At 38.7% G+C, this 21,821-nt stretch overlaps 2 protein-coding genes across 3 annotated transcripts in view; one reads left to right on the top strand and one right to left on the bottom strand.

Moving 5' to 3' along the window:
• The window catches only part of LOC126175566 (folliculin), a 162,279-nt gene extending 145,629 nt beyond the window's left edge, over positions 1-16,650 (bottom strand). Inside the window, exon 1 of one of the 2 annotated variants that reach the window (XM_049922423.1) lies at positions 16,535-16,650. The gene's annotated coding sequence lies outside the window, so the exon portion shown is untranslated. The remainder of the gene's footprint in view (positions 1-16,534) is intronic. The other variant, XM_049922422.1, reaches the window with a different exon arrangement.
• A 384-nt stretch (positions 16,651-17,034) lies between these two features.
• The window catches only part of LOC126175565 (armadillo repeat-containing protein 8-like), a 117,582-nt gene continuing 112,795 nt past the window's right edge, over positions 17,035-21,821 (top strand). The window contains exons 1-2 of the mRNA XM_049922421.1: positions 17,035-17,212; positions 17,423-17,496. Coding sequence (XP_049778378.1) covers positions 17,186-17,212; positions 17,423-17,496 — 101 coding nt within the window. The 5' untranslated portion in view covers positions 17,035-17,185. The remainder of the gene's footprint in view (positions 17,213-17,422; positions 17,497-21,821) is intronic.

Below are 21,821 nucleotides of genomic sequence, written 5' to 3'. Positions count from 1 at the left end.
AGTCTGCCCAGCAAAATACAAATCTGAAAAGAAATGCTATATATGTGCCTTAGCATCTGTAGACGTGTGCATGAGCTGCTTTCTGTAGTTCACCCACCAAACCTACACTAGCAGCAGCCTCTAGCTGAATCACAATAATCACGGGAAATGTGGGCACAAATTCATTCATTTTGCACTTATTATTTCTTTTAGTTGTGTATATTAAGCTATGGCAACCTCCTCCCCCCCTCCCCTTTCCCTGTCTTTCTACAGTTCAACACGTTTTCTTTTTTGCAATAAACATAGTGCATAGTGGGGCGATCACACTGTTGTAGAAGTAATTTAAAAGCCAAGACTGTTTAAATACTGTTTACTAGATAACCGGTTTCAACACACTAAAGGTGCCATCATCGGATCTGTGAAGATATAATATGACAGGTTTAAGGAAGGGCTTACACGAGTTACACTATATACATTACTGTTAGTACAGTACCACATACCTGACTGTAGATTAACATTGTAAACCATTTGGATATAATGATACATGAGGCAGACCAGCTGATATAAAATTATTGTCACAAAAAAATAAAAAACAACTGCTCTCATGGTCATTCTTTTCCAAAAGATATGTAAAACCACAGTCACAAGATAAAACTATTTGGTACATGACCGCTGCTCGACTAACAACGGTCGGCATCACAGACATGCATACCAAGATGCACAGCCACTCCACGTGAGCTCCTATTGGCATGGCACTTGTTCCATCCATTCAACTCACCAAATGGGGAGTAATGGAAAACCATATTTCTACGATACCAAGAAAACACCCATTCTGGCCAGCCATACACAAATATATCTGTGGAATATAAAAACATGACAAAGACACATTTGGTGGGCAATGGTAATCATCAAGCAATGATTTACTGGCGAGGCTCGCCAACTACACATCAAGCCTCATAACAAGCATTTACCTTAACATGGCAGGCCACGCCCTGCAAAAAACGTGACTGATAAATGACATTAGCAGTATTTTATAGGTGGTTTTCCGAGCATAATAGATACACAACACCCTTCATAGTGTGTGAATAGGCCACACAGGATCTCTAGAGCACCGCATCAAATATGTCAAAGAAACTATGGTCCGCCGATTCTAATTAGTTGTTCAGCAATTTGCTTGGAAATCTCTTTCTGTTTTTGTAAATTTCAATGTTTTCGAAAATGTTGAGTTTGCTTCCTTTAGGTGCTTTATGCAAGATTTTCATACATTGTTGCATATCAGTAATTTTATGGCTCGAGTCCTGCAGATGGTCACCCAAAGCGCACTTATTGTGGGCACTCATGTGCCCACGAAAACGCGTAAAAAACGATCTCCCTGTTTGCCTCACATAAAAGCTTTCACACCCACCACATTGTAATCTGTATACCCCTGTGTTTCTAAGTTTATCAGTGCTATCTTTAATTGTATGCCTAAGTTTCAAGCACAAACTATTTTTCATGCTAAATGCCAGGACCATGCTGGACTTACGAACCTGTCGGTCTATTTTGTCAGAAACAGATCCTTGATCTGTCATTGGAACATAATTTTTACCCCTACTATTGTTAGATGGCCTTTCCTTCTTATTCTTGCTTTTTTTAAATTTTTGTATACAACTTGTCCACCATGGATGCATCTTAACCATTGCTACATGCAATATACTTGAGGACATCTATCTCTTGCCTAACACTGCTCCGTAGCAATGGCAGCTTTAAGAGCCTATGTATCATTGAGCAAAAATAGGACTTTTTATACTTAGATGGATGGTTGGATTGCGCATGAATAACAAGGTCTGTAGCTACTGGTTTCCTGTAAATGCTAAATGTACCACTGCCATGTACCATTACCTGCCAAATGTGTCTTCGTCATGTTTCTATATTCCACAGATATATTTGTGTATGGACAGCCAGAATGGGTGTTTTCTTGGTATCATAGTAATATGGTTTTCCATTACTCTCCATTCGGTGTGTTGAAAGGATGGAATGAGTGCCATGCTGATGGGAGCGCACGTCGAGTGGCTGTGCATCTTGGTACGCTTGTCTGTTTTTTCTCCCCTGTTCCCGTGCCCCCTCAGTTTGTTTCTCACCTGGCATTCCTTACTTTCATGTGCCTATGCAGGTATTCATAGTCAGTCCGTGTTGTGTTCATAATGAGTGTATAGATGGTGAGAGCCTTTTATAGCAAGTTGTACTGTTTTGGCACTTACAATACCTAAGACTGTAGTGCCAGACAGGTAAATCCCAACATACAGGTTATAATTACTTGTCACATTGTATCTAAGTCATGTTATGAACAGCTTACTGTGTGTATATTCATGACTTCCATATACGAATAAGGGTAAATTATAATATGTAGTTCTGTATGGCACTAATATGAATAATGCCTTTGATTCAGATGTTTTTACTCTGTAATTGAAATGCTTTATAGTATGTATAGTATGCATGTTATGTATAGTATGTACAGTAAGTGTATGCGCAAGAGTTCTTTGCATAGGTACTCGATTAGCAGTAATAGTAAAGTTGTATTATAGTAGTAATGAGTGGTTATACCGTGGGACTGTGTGTGCACTGCTTGGACAGCACTATCTAATGGCCGGTTGTGAATCACTAGAATCGCAGCAGGTATACCTGTGTGGACTAGGACAGTGTGATGCCGACCGTTGTTAGTCGAGCAGTGGTCATGTATCATATAGTTTTATCTTGTGGCTGCAGTTCTACATATCTTATGGAAAAGAATGACCACGAGAGCAGTTGTTTTTTATTTTTTGTGACAATAATTTTATAACAGCTGGTCTGCCTCACGTATCATTATAACCAAATGATGTACAAATGTTAATCTACATTCAGGTATGTAGTACTGTACTAATAGTAATGCATATAGTGTAACTCACGTAAGCCTTTCCTCAAACCTGTCATGTTATATCTTCACAGATCCGATGATGGCACCTTTAGTGTGTTGAAACCTGTTATCCAGTAAACGGTATTTAAGCGAGCTTCGCTTTTGAATTATTTCTACATTTTCTTTTGATGAAAAGTTAAAAAAATGGAAGCTCATTTATTGGAATATAAACTAATGGAGTTCTACCCAAAACTGTAAGTGAACCTAATCCAGAGTGATACTTGTGTCCTGTTGGAAAATCTCCATCATTCAACATTGGATTAAAGTAAGTGCAGAAGGAGAGGAAGCCAATCAGTTAGTAAGAGTGTATGAAAAAATAATGACATCTTTTAGGGAAATGACAAGCGATGGACATGCGAACAATGTACCTCCATTTGTACATCACAGGGCTGCCCCGGCAGCAACTGAGGGATCTCAGTGCAATAAACCATTGTCTGTGATCAATTTTGGAACAGCAGATGTATGCTGTGTGGGTTCTGAACATAGTTTGCATATTCTGCCAGATGAGAAATAAGAATAACAGATCATGGACATTTGCTTTTAAGTGATAACTTCGGAGGGGATGTTAGTTCTCTAGTATATGTATTTAGCTTCAAAAAAACTTTTTAAAAACCTGCTGCTCCTGCAACTGTATTAAATATATGCTATTTCAACTTAATATTTACTTAAGTACATTTTCTAGAAAAAATCGTTATCTAGAACTATAACAACAGATGTCAGTGTACAACATATGCTTGCCATGTAGTTAACAGAACTTTTCAATCATTCGATACAGCTATTTAGGTAGCTCATTGAAACAGTGGTTAATGAAATATAATTTCAGTATGCTTTTGAGTTGGTTGAGACATCAGATTTCTTGCTTTCACTATGTTAAGTACAATGTAGCTGAAAACCTTTGCACCAGAATACTTAATTCTGCTATGAGTATATACAGTGAGGCAAAGTCTTGTATTATGTTTGTATAAATTACAGTTTGTCTGAAACTGTCTTTCAATGTCAGCAACAAAAAACATAAAGGAATTAATGTGCTAGGGTATATGATATTAAGAATTCCAAAATCATTACAAAGTGGGCTGCTCCCGAAGGTCATTTTATAAGACAACAGGAAGTGAAAATACACGAAATAAGCTAATACCAGTACTCTAGTCTTTGGATCAACATAGATGCTTCTAAGAACAAAACATGCTGATGTGCTTCTTGATAACGATGGAAGCTGAAGAAATGAATTAAAGTTTGTGCCAATGCAGGGACTTGAACCCGGATCTCCTTGCTTACTAGGCCGTGGCACAAATTTTAATTCATTTCTTCAGCTTCCATCATTATCGCAGATAAAGATGAGACTTAAATGTCTTGAGGAAAATTAATTATAAGAGTTTCTAGGTAGTTTATCTACATGTTGACTCTATTTTAATTTAATTATCCAACAGGATATTAATATCATTTTACATACAATGTTTCATTCAGTATATGATGATTAATGTCTACTTCTGGTACTAGCAGTGGTTTTTGGTTGTTTGAAATCATGTAAAATATATATATATATATATATATATATATATATATATATATATATATATATATATATATATATATATATATATATATATATATATATATATATATATATATATAAAAAACAAAGAAGATGTGACTTACCAAACGAAAGTGCTGGCAGGTCGATAGACACACAAACATACACACAAAATTCAAGCTTTTGCAACCAACGGTTGCTTCGCCAGGAAAGAGGGAAGGAGAGGGAAAGACGGAGGATGTGGGTTTTAAGGGAGAGGGTAAGGAGTCATTCCAATCCCGGGAGCGGAAAGACTTACCTTAGGGGGAAAAAAGGACAGGTATACACTCGCGCACACACACACATATCCATCCGCACATACACAGACACAAGCAGACATTTGTAAAGGCAAAGAGTTTGGGCAGAGATGTCAGTCGAGGCAGAAGTACAGATGCAAAGATGTTGTTGAAAGACAGGTGAGGTATGAGCGGCGGCAAATTGAAATTAGAAATTAGCGGAGATTGAGGCCTGGCGGATAACGAGAAGAGAGGATATGCTGAAGGGCAAGTTCCCATCTCCAGAGTTCTGACAGGTTGGTGTTAGTGGGAAGTATCCAGATAACCCGGACGGTGTAACACTGTGCCAAGATGTGCTGGCCGTGCACCAAGGCATGTTTAGCCACAGGGTGATCCTCATTACCAACAAACACTGTCTGCCTGTGTCCATTCATGCGAATGGACAGTTTGTTGGTGGTCATTGCCACATAGAAAGCTTCACAGTGTAGGCATGTCAGTTGGTAAATCACGTGGGTGCTTTCCCACGTAGCTCTGCCTTTGATCGTGTACACCTTCCGGGTTACAGGACTTTCTTTCAGGAGTGATAGTTCTGCAAGGTTCGCAGGAGAGCTTCTGTAAAGTTTGGAAGGTAGGAGACGAGGTACTGGCAGAAGTAAAGCTGTGAGTACCGGGCGTGAGTCGTGCTTCGGTAGCTCAGTTGGTAGAGCACTTGCCCGCGAAAGGCAAAGGTCCCGAGTTCGAGTCTCGGTCGGGCACACAGTTTTAATCTGCCAGGAAGTTTCATATCAGCGCACACTCCGCTGCAGAGTGAAAATCTCATTCTGGATAGAGATAAATATTTCATATGTTATTCAAGTTTGTTCACAGGTGTAATGAGTGGTGTCATGATTGTCGTATTGTATGTACTTGAAATAGGGGTGTCTGCCATCTTGATGGTGTCATGGGTCAGGGCAGATGGGTGGAATCAGAACTTTCTGTAATCCCTTTCAATTTCCCTAAATGTAGTTTTAAATATGTAACACACTGTATTTGAGTATGCATGATTTTCAGATCACTATTAGTTAATTTCCACGGATTGGCGAGATAACAACAGCTGTCAGGTCATCTACTGGATTAGATGAGACACCACCAACACTTGACTCAAAACTCAGAACAGGCACATTCTCAAATAAAAGTATACTCTACTTCCCTTTACAGGCACTGAGGACTTGTAGTGGCAACCATGACTTAAAAGTTTAGCATAGGAACACAGATCCAGAATTGTACCATTTTGCCACCACACGCAAAATACCACAACACACCTGGCAGTCTCCCACATTTTTGGAACCACTGACTAAGATATTAGGTATGTCATTCACCAATTATCTGATGTCCCATGCCCATTACAGGTTTGTTCACATGGCATGCAGTTGAGGTTGTGATTTTCCCAGAGAGGGTTGTACCTGCTTGTGGTCTTTGTTAGTACTGTCCCATTGTACTGCAGTAACCATTTACTTCAGTACAGGATGCAAGCTGTATGTATGTTTCATTATTAGTGTGTTGCTGTTGACCCTGGTGAACCACACTTTTGCAGAATATGCCGACATGATGTTACTGTACGGTGAAGCTTGATGCAATAGCAGTGCTGTTCATCAGTTGTATGCAGAGCGTTTTCCACACTGCCAGGCAACTTCACAGTCCCTCTTTGCTACGGTATGCCAGTGGGCCCTGGAGATGGGTACATTAATCGCCAGTAGGGCTGACTGTGGTGCTCCGTGGTGGTGCCACATACCAGAGTTTGAAGATGCTATGCTCCATACAGTGGAAGAGGATGTGATGACGAATACTGGAAACATAGCAGGTACACTGAACATGTATCACCAAACTGTCTGGAGTGTTCGGCATGAGCAGCAACTGACCCATACCAACCCCCCCCCCCCCCCTCCCCCCCCCACCGAAGGTACAGGCAATGCAGCTACAGAACTTTGCACCAAAAGCCTACTTCTGCAGGTGGTTCTTGCACCACTGTGTGAACGAGCTCAGCTTCCCATGGCAGATCCCTTACGCAGATAAAACAGAATTCATCAAGGAATGTTTTCTCAATTCCCACAAGCCAGGTTTGGGCTGATGAAAACCTGCATTCTGTACAGGAGCAATACAGTCTGAACATTTGGGCTGAGTTTCCGCATGAATTTGTGACTGGGCCATCATAATGCCACCACATCTCACAGGGGTTGTGTACACGCGATCCCTTATGGTCTCTTGGCATGTGTGCCACTGCACGTGCGTCAAAACACTTGGTTCCAACACAATGATGCACCACCTCATTTTTGACATACGGTCTGAGATCATCTGGACCAGTTACTTGGGAAACAGTAGGTAGGTCATGGTGGTGCATTTGTTTGGGTTGAACATTCTCCTGAAATGAATCCACAAGACTACTACCTGTGGAGTCACATGGAATGCTTGATTTAAGAGGACGCTGTGGCATCTGAGGAAGGCCTACAGGTGCGGGTTATGGGTATGGTGGATGCTGGTGGACCAGGGACTCATGATCGTGTATACCGGAACATGGTATGGAGGTAATGTATGTGTGTTGATGTCAGCAGCTGTCACATCAAGCCATACTTGTAACTTAGACAACGAGCAGCAGGAATCAGAGGGCAATATGTGTTGTGATGTGGTATTTTGCATGTAGTAGAAAAATGGTACATTTCTCAACATGAGGTCTTACGCCTAACTGACCTGTCTTAGCCCCCATTACAAATACTCGAAGTACGCAATGGGAATTTATTTACAGCCAGTATAACAAAGTAATCTTCATAAGATGGATGTTATCAGTACTTTATACAACTGGTGACATGAATCTTCCCGACTTCTTAAAATACCATTTGATTCCTAAGAATCTCATTTATAGTTATAGTGTACCACCTTGTATACAGTATGGAATGTAATCAAACTGTTGGTAAAAGAGAGAGCTGTTCATACTATTGCTTCAGAGAAAATAAAATTTCCTTTAAATTACATGCATCTAATAGCATTACCATCTATAACTCACTAATGTGACATGTATATATCTGTGATGTTATGGTCTTTAGTCCAGAGACTGGTTTGATGCAGCTCTCCTACTCTATCCTGTGCAAGCCTCTTCATCTCTGAATAACTACTGCAACCTACAACCTTCTGAATCTGCTAAGTGTATTCATCTCTTGGTCTTCCTCTATGATTTGTACCCTCCACACTGCCCTCCAGTACTAAATTGGTGACCTTTTGGTGACTCAGAGCGTGTCCTATCAGCAGATCCCTTCTTCAATTCAAGTTGTGCCACAAATTCTCATCTACCCAATTCTATTCAGTACCTCCTCATTACTTATGTTATCTACCAATCTAATCTTCAGCATTCTTCTGCAGCACCTCATTTTGAAAGCTTCTATTCTCTTCTTGTCTAAACTGTTTATCGTCTATGTTTCACTTCCATACTTGGCTACACTCCATACAAATACTTTCAGAAAAAAAACTTCCTGACACTTACACCTATACTCGATGTTAACAAATTTCTCTTCTTCAGAAACGCATTTCTTGCTACAGCCAGTCTACATTTTATATCCTCTCCACTTCAACCATCATCAGTTATTTTGCTCCCCACATGGCAAACCACATTTACTACTTTAAGTGTCTTATTTCCTAATCTAATACCCGCAGCATCACCTAATTTAATTTGACTATATTCCATAGAAGGTTGTATACATGGAAGAACCCTGGAGATACTAAAAGGTATCAGATAGATTATATAATGGTAAGGCAGAGATTTAGGAACCAGGTTTTAAATTGTAAGACATTTCCAGGGGCAGATGTGGACTCTGACCACAATCTATTGGTTATGACCTGTAGATTAAAACTGAAGAAACTGCAAAAAGGTGGGAATTTAAGGAGATGGGACCTGGATAAACTGAAAGAACCAGAGGTTGTACAGAGTTTCAGGGAGAGCATAAGGGAACAATTGACAGGAATGGGGGAAAGAAATACAGTAGAAGAGGAATGGGTAGCTTTGAGGGATGAAGTAGTGAAGGCAGCAGAGGATCAAGTAGGTAAAAAGACGAGGGCTAGTAGAAATCCTTGGGTAACAGAAGAAATATTGAATTTAATTGATGAAAGGAGAAAATATAAAAATGCAGTAAATGGCAAAAAGGAATACAAACGTCTCAAAAATGAGATCGACAGGAAGTGCAGAATGGGTAAGCAGGGATGGCTAGAGGACAAATGTAAGGATGTAGAGGCTTATCTCACTAGGGGTAAGATAGATACTGCCTACAGGAAAATTAAAGAGACCTTTGGAGATAAGAGAACCACTTGTATGAACATCAAGAGCACAGATGGAAACCCAGTTCTAAGCAAAGAAGGGAAAGCAGAAAGGTGGAAGGAGTATATAGAAGGTCTATACAAGGGCAATGTACTTGAGGACAATATTATGGAAATGGAAGAGGAAGTAGATGAAGATGAAATGGGAGATACGATACTTCGTGAAGAGTTTGACAGAGCACTGAAAGAACTGAGTCGAAACAAGGCCCCCGGAGTAGACAACATTCCATTGGAACTACTGACGGCCTTGGGAGAGCCAGTCCTGACAAAACTCTACCATCTGGTGAGCAAGGTGTATGAAACAGGTGAAATACCCTCAGACTTCAAGAAGAATATAATAATTCCAATCCCAAAGAAAGCAGGTGTTGACAGATGTGAAAATTACCGAAGTATCAGTTTAATAAGCCACAGCTGCAAAATACTAACACGAATTCTTTACAGACGAATGGAAAAACTAGTAGAAGCCGACCTCGGGGAAGATCAGTTTGGATTTCGTAGAAATACTGGAACACGTGAGGCAATACTGACCTTACGACTTATCTTAGAAGAAAGATTAAGGAAAGGCAAACCTACGTTTCTAGCATTTGTAGACTTAGAGAAAGCTTTTGACAATGTTGACTGGAATACTCTCTTTCAAATTCTAAAGGTGGCAGGGGTAAAATACAGGGAGCGAAAGGCTATTTACAATTTGTACAGCAACCAGATGGCAGTTATAAGAGTTGAGGGACATGAAAGGGAAGCAGCGGTTGGGAAGGGAGTAAGACAGGGTTGTAGCCTCTCCCCGATGTTATTCAATCTGTATATTGAGCAAGCAGTAAAGGAAACAAAAGAAAAATTCAGAGTAGGTATTAAAATCCATGGAGAGGAAATAAAAACTTTGAGGTTCGCCGATGATATTGTAATTCTGTCAGAGACAGCAAAGGACTTGGAAGAGCAGTTGAACGGAATGGATGGTATCTTGAAGGGAGGATATAAGATGAACATTAACAAAAGCAAAACGAGGATAATGGAATGTAGTCGAATCAAGTCGGGTGATGCTGAGGGAATTAGATTAGGAAATGAGACACTTAAAGTAGTAAAGGAGTTTTGCTATTTGGGGAGCAAAATAACTGATGATGGTCGAAGTAGAGAGGACATAAAATGTAGACTGGCAATGGCAAGGTAAGCGTTTCTGAAGAAGAGAAATTTGTTAACATCGAGTATAGATTTAAGTGTCAGGAAGTCATTTCTGAAAGTATTTGTATGGAGTGTAGCCATGTATGGAAGTGAAACATGGACGATAAATAGTTTGGACAAGAAGAGAATAGAAGCTTTCAAAATGTGGTGCTACAGAAGAATGCTGAAGATTAGATGGGTAGATCACATAACTAATGAGGAAGTATTGAATAGGATTGGGGAGAAGAGAAGTTTGTGGCACAACTTGACCAGAAGAAGGGATCGGTTGGTAGGACATGTTCTGAGGCATCAAGGGATCACCAATTTAGTATTGGAGGGCAGCGTGGAGGGTAAAAATCGTAGGGGGAGACCAAGAGATGAATACACTAAGCAGATTCAGAAGGATGTAGGCTGCAGTAGGTACTGGGAGATGAAGAAGCTTGCACAGGATAGAGTAGCATGGAGAGCTGCATCAAACCAGTCTCAGGACTGAAGACCACAACAAGAACAACAACATTCCATTATCCTAATTTTGCTTTTGTTGATGTTCATCTTATATCCTCCTTTCAAGACACTGTCCATTCTGTTCAGCTGCTCTTCCCGGTCTTTTGATATCTCCGACAGAATTACAATGTCGCTGGCAAACCTCAAGGTTTTTGTTTCTTACCCATGGATTTTAATTGTTACTCAAAAATTTTCTTTTGTTTCCTTTACTGCTTGTTCAATATACAGATTGAATAACATGGGGGATAGGCTACAACCCTGTCTGACTCCCTTCTCAACCACTGCTTCCCTTTCATGTCCCTCGACTCTTAGAACTGCCATCTGGTTTCTGTACAAACTGTAAATAGCCTTTTGATCCCTGCATTTTATCCTTGCCACCTTCAGAATTTGAAAGAGAGTATTCCAGTCAACATTGCCAAAAGCTTTCTCTAAGTCTACAAAAGCTATCTTCTAAGATAAGTCGTAGGGTCAGTATTGCCTTGCATGTTCCAACATTTGCATGGAATCCAAAATGATCTTCACCAAGTTCGGCTCCTGCCAATTTCTCCATTTGTCTGTAAAGAGTTCGTGTTAGTATTTAGCAACCGTGACTTATTAAACTGATAGTTCAGTTATTTTCACACTTATTGACACCTGCTTTCTTTGGAATTGAAATTATTACATTCTTCTTGAAGTCTGAGAGTATTTTGCCTGTCTCATACATCTTGCTCATCAGATTGAAGAGTTTTGTCATGGCAGGCTCTCCCAAGGCTATCAACAGTTCTAATGGAATGTTGTCTACTCCCAGGGCCTTGTTTTGACTTAGGTCTTTCAGTGCTCTGTTAAATTCTTCACACAGTATCATATCTCCCATTTCATCTTCATCTAAGTCCTCTTCCATTCCCATAATATTGCCCTCAAGTACATCACCCTTGTACAGACCCTCTATATACTCCTTCAACCTTTCTGCTTTCCCTTCTTTGCTTACGACACGTTTTTCATCTGAGCTCTTAATATTCATACAGGTTGTTCTCTTTTCTCCAAAGGTCTGTTTAATTTTCCTGTAGGCAGTATCTATCTTAACCCTAGTGATATGTGCTTCTATATCCTTACATTTGTCCTCTGACCATCTATGCTTAGCCATTTTGCACTTCCTGTCTATCTCATTTTTGAGACATTTTTATTCCTTTCCACAAACTTCATTTACTGCAATTTTATATTTTCTCGTTTCATCAGTTAAATTCAATATCTCTTCTGTCACCCAAGGATTTCTACTATCCCTTGCCTTTTTACCTACTTGATCCTCTGCTGCCATCACAATTTCATCTCAAAGCTATCCTTTCTTCTTCTACTGTATTTCGTTTCCCTGTTCTTGTTAATCGTTCTCTGAAACTCTCCACAACATCTGGTTCTTCCAATTTATCCAGGTCCCATTTCCTTAAATTTTCACCTTTTAGCAGTTTCTTCAGTTTTAATATACAGTTCATAACCAATAAATTGTGGTCAGAGTCCACATCTGTCCCTGGAAATGTCTTACAATTTAAAACCTGGTTCCTAAATCTCTGCCTTACCATTATATAATCCATCTGAAGCGTACCAATGTCTAAAGGACTCTTCTATGTATACAACCTTCTTTCATGATTCTTAAACCAAGTATTAACTATGATTAAGTTATGCTCTGTGCAAAATTCTACCAGGCAGCTTCCCCTTTCATTTCTTACCACCAGCCATATCACCTAGTACTTCTCCTTCTCTTCCCATTCCTATAATTGAATTCCAGTCCCCCATGACTATTAAATTTTCATCGCCATTAACTATCTGAACAATTTCTTTTATTACATCATAATCATATATTTCTTCAATCTCTTCATCATCTGCAGAGCTAGTTGGCATATAAACTTGTACTGCTGTGGTAGGTGTGGGCTTTATGTATATCTTGGTTACAATAATGCGTTCACTATGCTGTTCGTAGTAGCTTATCTGTTCTTTCATTGTTTTATTCATTATTAAACCTACTCCTGCATCACCCTTATTTGATTTTGTATTTATAATCCTAGATTCACCTGACCAGGAATCTTGTTCCTACTGCCACCAAACTTCACTAATTCCCACTACATCTAACTTCAACCTACCTATTTTCCTTTTTAAATTCTCTAACCTACCTGCCCGATTAAGGGATCTGACATTCCATGCTCTGATCCTTAGAACTCCAGTTTTGTTTCTACTGATAATGAAGTCCTCCTGAGTAGTCCCTGCCCGGAGATCCAAATAGGGGGCTATTTTACCTCTGGAATATTTTGCGCAAGAGTACACCATCATTATTTAACCATATATTAATAAAGCTTCATCCCCTTGGGAAAAATTATGGCTGTAGTTCCCCCTTGCTTTCAGCCGTTGGCAGTACCAGCACAGGAAGGTCGTTTTGGTTGATGTTACAAGACCAGATCTGTCTATCATCCAGACATACATAGATATATCCTTATAGGCATATTCCCATCTAACATATATCTCAGGCTATGGCCCTGATCAGTTTACCATCATGACGAAAATTAAGTGAGAGATCCTACCAGACTCATTTAGGTGGAATGAAATGCTATGACATTACATAAACTCAGCTAAATATCTTTTTCTGTAATAATAACAAAACAGCCAATTTTATCAATTTTTAGTGTCATAAGTTAAGATCAGTCTTCTCTGTTAAAGTCAGTCTCTCTCACTGTACTTTAGATCCATATATAGAATACAAGATGCTGTACTTGACTCGATACCCATTCGTCATACTATAATACATACTGTACACTTCACTAAGTAAAAACCCTCTTGAGATACGCACACTTACCCACAATTTAACAATTTCATGGAGCCTTTGATACGACCTAGGGCTATGGAAGTTGTTATTTTTATATTAAACGCTTGAGCACTGATATTAGAAGTAAACTGGTGGTTTGAAAATTCTTAATCCCATTACACTATCACTGTACAGATAATATACTAATACACAGAGGGGGAAAAAAACTGATGAAATAATGAAGGAAACGAAAGAAAAAGGTGTCTGCTCATGGCTTTTAGTAAAAAGCATCAAATACTTCATTGAGTGTTTAAGGTTAAAATCGGAATATTGCTTTAAATAGGTACATGCAGGTAAACATAAATACACTATGCAATATCATATACAATGGTACATCATGGAAGATGGAACTCATGCTAAAGGAACAGGGCACATGTACATTTTATTGTAACGTTTGTTACACAACAAACAGAATAAACATAGTAAAAAATGGAAAGCCTGGAAGTCAATGATAAGTATAACAGACAGAGAGGAAATAATAAATAAGGTGTAAACTTCAAAATATTTAGGTGCCCAAATTGATGAGAACTTAACCTGGGGGGGGGGGGGGGGGGGGGGGGGGGAATTATTGTGTTCAAACATTATGAATTACCTCAAAGAGAATGATCTCAAGACACACAGTCAACACAGATTTAGAAAACATCATTCTCGAGAAACACAACTAGCTCTTTACTCACATGAAGTGTTGAGTGCTATTGAAAGGGATTTCAAATTGATTCCGTGTTTTTAGATTTCCAGAAGGCTTTCGACACTCTATCTTACAAGCAGCTTGTTATCAAAAATTGTGTGCTTATGGAATATCATCTCAGTTATGCAAATTAATTTGTGATTTCCTGTCAGAGAGGTATAGTTCAGAAACAGTTGACGGAAACGCATCAAGCAAAACAGAAGTGATTCCTGGCATTCCCAAATGTAGTATTACAGGCCCTCTGCTGTTCCTTATCTGTATATTTGTTTAGGAGACAATCTGAGCAGCAGATGGGTTGGGTTGTTTGGGTAGGAGAAAAAAAAAAAAAAAAAAAAAACAGTGAGGTCATCGGTCTCATCGGATTAGGGAAGGATGGGGAAGGAAGTTGACCATGCCCTTTCAAAGGAACCATCCCAGCATTTGCCTGGAGCGATTTAGTGAAATCACGAAAAACCTTAATGAGGATGGTCAGATGCGGGATTGAACCATCGTCCTCCCAAATGCGAGTCCAGTGTGTTAGCCACTGTGCCACCTCGCTCAGCTGAGCAGCAGTCTGTTTGGTTGCAGATGACACTGTCTTTTGTCACTTAGTAAAGTCATCAGAAGGTCAAAACAAACTGCAAAATGATTTAGAAAAGATATTTATAAGAAGCAAAAATTGGCAATTGAGCCTAAATAATGAACAATGTGAGGTCTTTAACATGAGTGTTAAGAGGGATCCATTAAACTTCAAACACATGATAAATGAATCAAACCTCAAGGTCGTAAACTCAACTAAGTACCTAGGAATTACAATTACAAACAAATTAAACTGAAAAGAACACACAAAAATGTTGGGGGGGGGGGGGGGAGGCGGCTAACCAAGGACTGTGTTTTATTGACAGAACACTTAGCAGATCCAACAGGTCTACTAAAGGTACTGCCTGCGCTACGCTTGTCTGTCCTCTGTTGTAGTACGTACAGAGTTAACGGAGTACGTTGAGAAAGTTGAAATAAAGACAGCATGTTTTGCATTATCGATAAATAGGAGAGAGGGTGTCGCAGATAAGATATAGAATTTGGGGAGGCCATCATTAAAACAAAGGCATCTCTCGTTGACGCAAGATCTTTCCACAAAACTTCAATCACCAACTTTCTACTCCGAAGGAGAAAATATTTTGTTGACACCAACGTACCCAGGGAGAAATGATCACCATACTAAAATAATGAAAGGCAAGAGTTCACATAGAAAGATACAGGTGTTAATTTTTTCTGCTTGCTGTTTGAGAGTGGAATAACCCAAGAGTTATTGTGAAGGTGGTTTGATGAGCCCTTTGCCACTCACTTAAGTGCGATTTGAACAGAATTCATGTAGATGTAAGTCATCTTTGAGAAAGGAAGTCTTCACTGCTCAAAACTGTGCTGCAAGAATGATAAGTGGTGCTCACCCACAATCACCTTGTAGACATCTTTTTAAGGAGTTAGGCTTTCTAACTAGTGCTTCACAGTATACTTATTCCCTCATGAAGTTTACTGTAAATAATCCACGACAGTTCAAAAGGAACAATGAAATTCATAATTACAATACCACAAGGAAAAATGACATTCATCACTCCACATTAAGGGTATCTTCAGAATGAAAAGGGGTGCACAATGCTACATCAAAAATATCTGATCATTTACCAAAGATATAAAACGTCTGAAAGACAGAAAAGTGAAATTCGAATACACGCTGAAAAAGGTTCTACTTGACAACTACTCCATTTTCTATAGAAGAATGTCTATTATTGCAAATTATAAAAGGTGATGGGTAGGAGTCACAAACTCAAGTTTGTGTTTTTAAAATAAATAAAGCTCACATATCTTACAAAGGTTCAACATGTGGCAATATTTAAAAATTAATTTTCGATGTCATGTAAAACGACTTGTTCCACATCATTATGATTAATCATGCAAAATGATTCATGGAACATGAAATTAACTACTGCGTAATCAAGTAAACTTGAGATAGAGCACAGACGCTACCTCAGAAATCGTTGATGAACAGCTGAAAGGGTTGTGCCATGAGAGAAAGTGTACTGCAACGAATAAACAACAGTGTGCTGTCATCTCCATCAATTATATTCATAGGAAGCAATGACTTTTTTTGTTATTGTCAATGTACTTGCTGAAATGCTAATAAAATACGATTTGAATCTGTGTATTGCTACAGCCGCAGGCACGATTTATTGCGATGACAGATGTGTTGCAAATAGCCGTACTTGTAAGCAGCATAATGTATGTCACATACACATTCATATCACATATGAATAAGATAAAGACTTACTGTCACTATAAGATAAATGTGAGACCAAAATGAAATAACGCAGTCCTCTGCAATATTCGATGACAACACACACGCACAATATTTTGTTTACGTTCTCTCTGTTGACAAAATACGATTATTACTATGCACTTACTATGAAGATTGTTCACTTTTCTTGTAATCGTAAAATTATTTTAATTGGTATTTCCATTTTCAAATTTGACCACCATAAAGTGAGTCTGTTAGTATGTCAGTAAATAACATTGTTTATTTTCAACTGTAAAGTCCGTATAAATAAGATATTTACGTGCTTCTTCATTACATAGAGGCGTCGACCTTCGTTAAAATATATATAACAGGGGTCTATTACTGGATTTTTATTATTCATTATTCAGTCCATGTTTCCTTGAGTTTCTCTGAGAATTTTGACCACCAAAGTACTAAATAGTCTATGTTGGTACTCGTTTTTCTACAGCCAAGAAACTGACATATTGGTGGCAGGAATCCTCCTTTTTAGCAGTCAACACTGGCGGCCGTGGTCGCGGTAAACAGGTTCAAAGACATCTATGGCAGGCGTATTATCTCTGAGATGTAAGGTGACAGTTGTTATTTAGGTTATTGAGGGATCAAATGTGATGAAACTGCAATACACGAGAAACAAAAATATTTACAATGGTTACCGCTATGCATCCATTCATGGTACTTATTTTCGCCTAAGACTACTTGCTTTGCATTTTGATACCGGCACTTATAGAGCCTAACCTCACTTTTTTTGCACAGTTTATTGCTGCCCGAACTGATAAATAAATTTACAGAATTAAAAGTAAATAAATTTCTTCCCCATAAATGTATCCTTCATCCAGAGGTAAATTGCCAGTCCATATTTTGCACAAAAATTTTTGGTTGCAGGATGTTGAGAGTTCTCGGTCGTATATTGACGAGTTGTATTCGGGTGATGCCGAGAAGTGTTTGCAGGCAATCGTGTAAGTAATGCCAACTAGCATAACGATAATGTTGTTAACGCTTCATAGTAATGCCTCCTCTTTTCAAATAAAGTCATTTATGGCATAGTTTACGCATCCCTTATGTTCATCTGCTGATTAAATTGACAACGAGACTGTGACTGCCAGTAAATAAAGTGTGGAATAAGCTGCGCTTGGGGCAAATTGGGGAGGAAACATTCAGCACAATCACTAAAAGAGAAAAATGACTATTGTCACCAGAGATTTGTAATGATTGTTATTTGTAAAACTGTCATCTCACAGCTTCAAAGATAGCATAGATACAGTGTATTCAGTCATGATTCAGCGGCAGTTTTAATTTTTTTTATTTCTCATCTGATCTGTTAGCGCACATTTAAAATCTGTGACGGGAATGGTTGTTATATGGTGGGCTGTTTGTTTATTGGTAGCTATGCATTTTTTTTAAGTGACTGAAATGATTTTACCTTTTTCCAGCATGCCTACATTCATAAAGTACACGCTATTGACATAATTTTATTTAAAATAAATGTTCACTTATTCACCACTAAATATAAAATCAGTAAACTTCCATATAGCAAATCTCTAAAAATTGTTCAGTTATGTGTAATAATAATTGGTATAGCTCAATGGGTGCTTATGAACGTCAGCCATCAACTTTGGTAGTATAAACAGGATTTTTTTTTTCATGTGTAAAACATATTCAGTTTGTCAATGTTACTAAATATAATCTTTAAAATATTTGCATTATTTGCAGGCTCAGAAGTACCCCATAGTTAACAAGAATATATTATAAAGGTGGTGTTTACAAATTATTTGTACAATTGTCTTTAATATACAATGTAAAATATAATATTTTCTAAGAGGTTTACTATTTTTAGTTGGAAAAACAAAATAATGCACTGAATTAAATATCTGTATGTCCAAGTATGCTTTTGGCTTGTTCCGTGCTTCACATCAGTTATATGACTAGTCTAGACAGCCTTGATGCACACTGTGGAATATGCCATGTTTGCGACAGATTGAAGTGTAATTATACAGTATAACTTCAAAATGAGCAAAAATGACCAGTCTACTCAACTGAACACGTTGTCAAGACACTATTGGTAAGTGGGACAATACTCACATATTGGTCCTCCTGGTGTTAGGTGTGTTCAGTGTTAGTAAAGATTTGGAGGCATGTAAATGTGGTGCAATGTCTCAGTTATGTGACAGGATCCCATTTCAAGTTGAGGCAATGATAGGAGGAAGCTACCTAATCATAGTGTGTAGTAATAAATGACACTGGACTATCCCAAAGCATCATGTTATGATTATTGACCCGCATTTGGGGTAACAAAATATATCGTTACCACCTGTTAGCTTTGGTCCATGATGTCATTAAGATAACAGACATCCCTAATTCGAGCTTAAACAATATGGCGACCATGATGTCACTCATAACACATTACAGAAGCGTCCAATTCCACCCGTCTGCTTTGATCCATGACGTCACAAATATGGCGGGAACGACCATGCACCACGTTTCCAATATGGTGCCTATGACTTCATTACGTAAACATGATAACAAACATGAAAATACATCGAAAAACCAACACACACACACGTTCCACAAAAAACCTAATGACACTAATGCGACAAGTGTGGGAAACTGGCAGTTTTTGGGGACAAACTAAAAATAAACACACGCCACTAAACCAAATGACATAAACGATAAAATAAAATGACCACAACTTTCCCAAAATCAACTAAAAACAATATCCACTGGAATCTAACACTTCCCTTGACCTATATAGATCAGCAGAAACTACCGATACCAAATCATGAAAGCCAAAACTATAACCTCGTCCACAATCATCACTACCTCAGAAAACACTACAAACCAACAAAATTGGAATGGAACACTTCCCTTGAGCTGTTATCCTTACGACATCTCCACATATAGCCGTCCCTGATCCGAGACTCATTTCTTCACGACACACTGAACACTTCATGACTTCAGCCAACAGGCTGAATAGCTGAAGAAATTTTATTAGAGACAACACACTGTCCTCCATCATTGCCGACAACCGAAAACTGTTGACTTTGTCAGTCATATCCACACCTTCCAAAGACATAAACAAAGCGATTTACCAAAATTGACACACAACGAACAGCAAAAAAACTACAATAACGTCGACATAACAAAACCAAAATTGTTAACTCACTGAAAAATATTCCACTGAAAGCAGTTGCCACCAATACCACATATGTGTAATGCTACCACGCAAATGAACACCATATGCCACATAACATGCTAACCATAAACACACCACCAGAGAGAACCACTGACCACAACAATATATAAACATGCCATACACACAAACTAAACCAAGAACATCACATAACACATAAACACACCACCAGAGAGCACCACCGATCACATCAAAACGACACATACAAACACGCCACTCTCACAAACTAAACTCTGCGCCATCATGACGCCACACACCACAACACCCTTACGTCACGGGTCAAAGCCGACGGATGGGATAAGACGCTTCAGTTGACCCTCAAACAGGCACAAATAATACAAAAAATTTAATTACAAAAACAGCATGAAAGTAATCGGACAACCACAGGAATTACAGGCTTTTAGGTGGAAACAAAATAAATGTATGAAAATCCTGGTTATAAAGATATACCAGAACAAGTACTTAATGCAAAAATGAAGCAACTGAAACCCTCAGCAATCAACAAAATCACAATACCATGAAATTTCACTTGACTTGTAGCTCAAACAAATTCCATGATACCATGAGCCAGCACTTAGCTCCAAAACCCAATACCAGAAATTTCAGTTGAGCTATGTGTAGCTCAGATGAAATCCACGGTACTGCAAAACCATACACATCTCGACAAATCTGGCACCTAGCACTTACCTATATAGCTGGAACTCATTCCAAGGTATCAAAAAGCAATATTCGCTCATACAACTAACATCAAAATCCTGATCTCAACAATATAGGTAAAACAAACTACACAGTATCTACCAATCGCAATCCAACATAATTGCCAACAACCAACGACTCAAACACAAATTTGTAAAAAATTCCATTAACACTAATTTTGATGGACAAAAAACAATTATGCACGTAAACACACATTCCATGTATACAACAATTTAAAAAAGTAAAACCTTAAAAGTGTACTTACCAGCCAAATTCAGCTGGCACACAAGTATTGAAACTGCAAAAATGATACATTATCAGCACAATCTCTCAGACGACTAACCTAGACTTCTGAAGCCAGGAACACCTCCGGATAGACTGCCATTCGTTATCCCACTGACAATGCCACATATGTGTACTGGCCTCTGCTCGGAGATGTAGCGACTTTGGTCAGTTTCATTCCTTCACCACAAACATAAAACTTCAAATACTCAACAGTTAAACCATATAACTATAGAATTTTAATCATGATCAGTATGTTATCACCCATTGCAGTATGCAGCGACCTAGTTGTGAATTTTGTTGTCATGTCCATAATGAACAAAAAAACAAAAAGTTAAATTAAATCTCCAACTATAAACAACACAACACACCAATAAATCCAAAACCAAAATGTAATATATTGCCCACATTCGCTAACAAACCACCAGAAATCTTCCAATGTATTCCCATGAAGAGTCTTAAAGAAGTCCAGTGAATCAGTAACAGTACTCACAAACAATTTGGAAACATAAACATCCCACAGTAGGGAGTTCCACTGTGTACTCCAACACGCGCTTTGCACCACAATCCATTTCAAATACATTGTGCCACCATGATGTCACAAAACCCAACAGTTATGTTGCCGGTGAAAGGAGACAAGGAGTACCGCAGTCTTTGATTAACCCTGCCAGTCAAGGTTGTGATGTATTTTAAAAATTACAGCCAGAGACAGTCATTACGTCATGGTGCTCACAGACGGGAATATGTACTGTGATGCAGAATCATTAAAAATAGTAACTCAAAAGTGTCTAGCAAACCCGTAGTCACACCATTGTCTTGTATGTTTCTAGGTAAAACACGAACAGTACTAGAACATATAAAATACACATGCTGTCAGCTTGGTGACCATTGTTACAGTTTCCCTTGACACAGCTGCAGTGTTCAGACTTTGATGCATCCAACAACAATACTGCACACTGGAGCAGCACCACATCATCTTTTCAGATGAGTCCTGGATCCACATACACCATCATGATGGATGTATCACTGATGAGAATGAACATTGCCAAATGAATGATTTGTGAACTCTGGCCGCAAGTTGAAACAGCTTTGAATGACATAACCATATCTGTCTTC

This window comes from Schistocerca cancellata, chromosome 3 (genome assembly GCF_023864275.1).
Source record: "Schistocerca cancellata isolate TAMUIC-IGC-003103 chromosome 3, iqSchCanc2.1, whole genome shotgun sequence".
In the NCBI taxonomy this organism is placed as follows: domain Eukaryota; kingdom Metazoa; phylum Arthropoda; class Insecta; order Orthoptera; family Acrididae; genus Schistocerca; species Schistocerca cancellata.
This window is presented reverse-complemented; position numbering and strand designations above follow the sequence as displayed.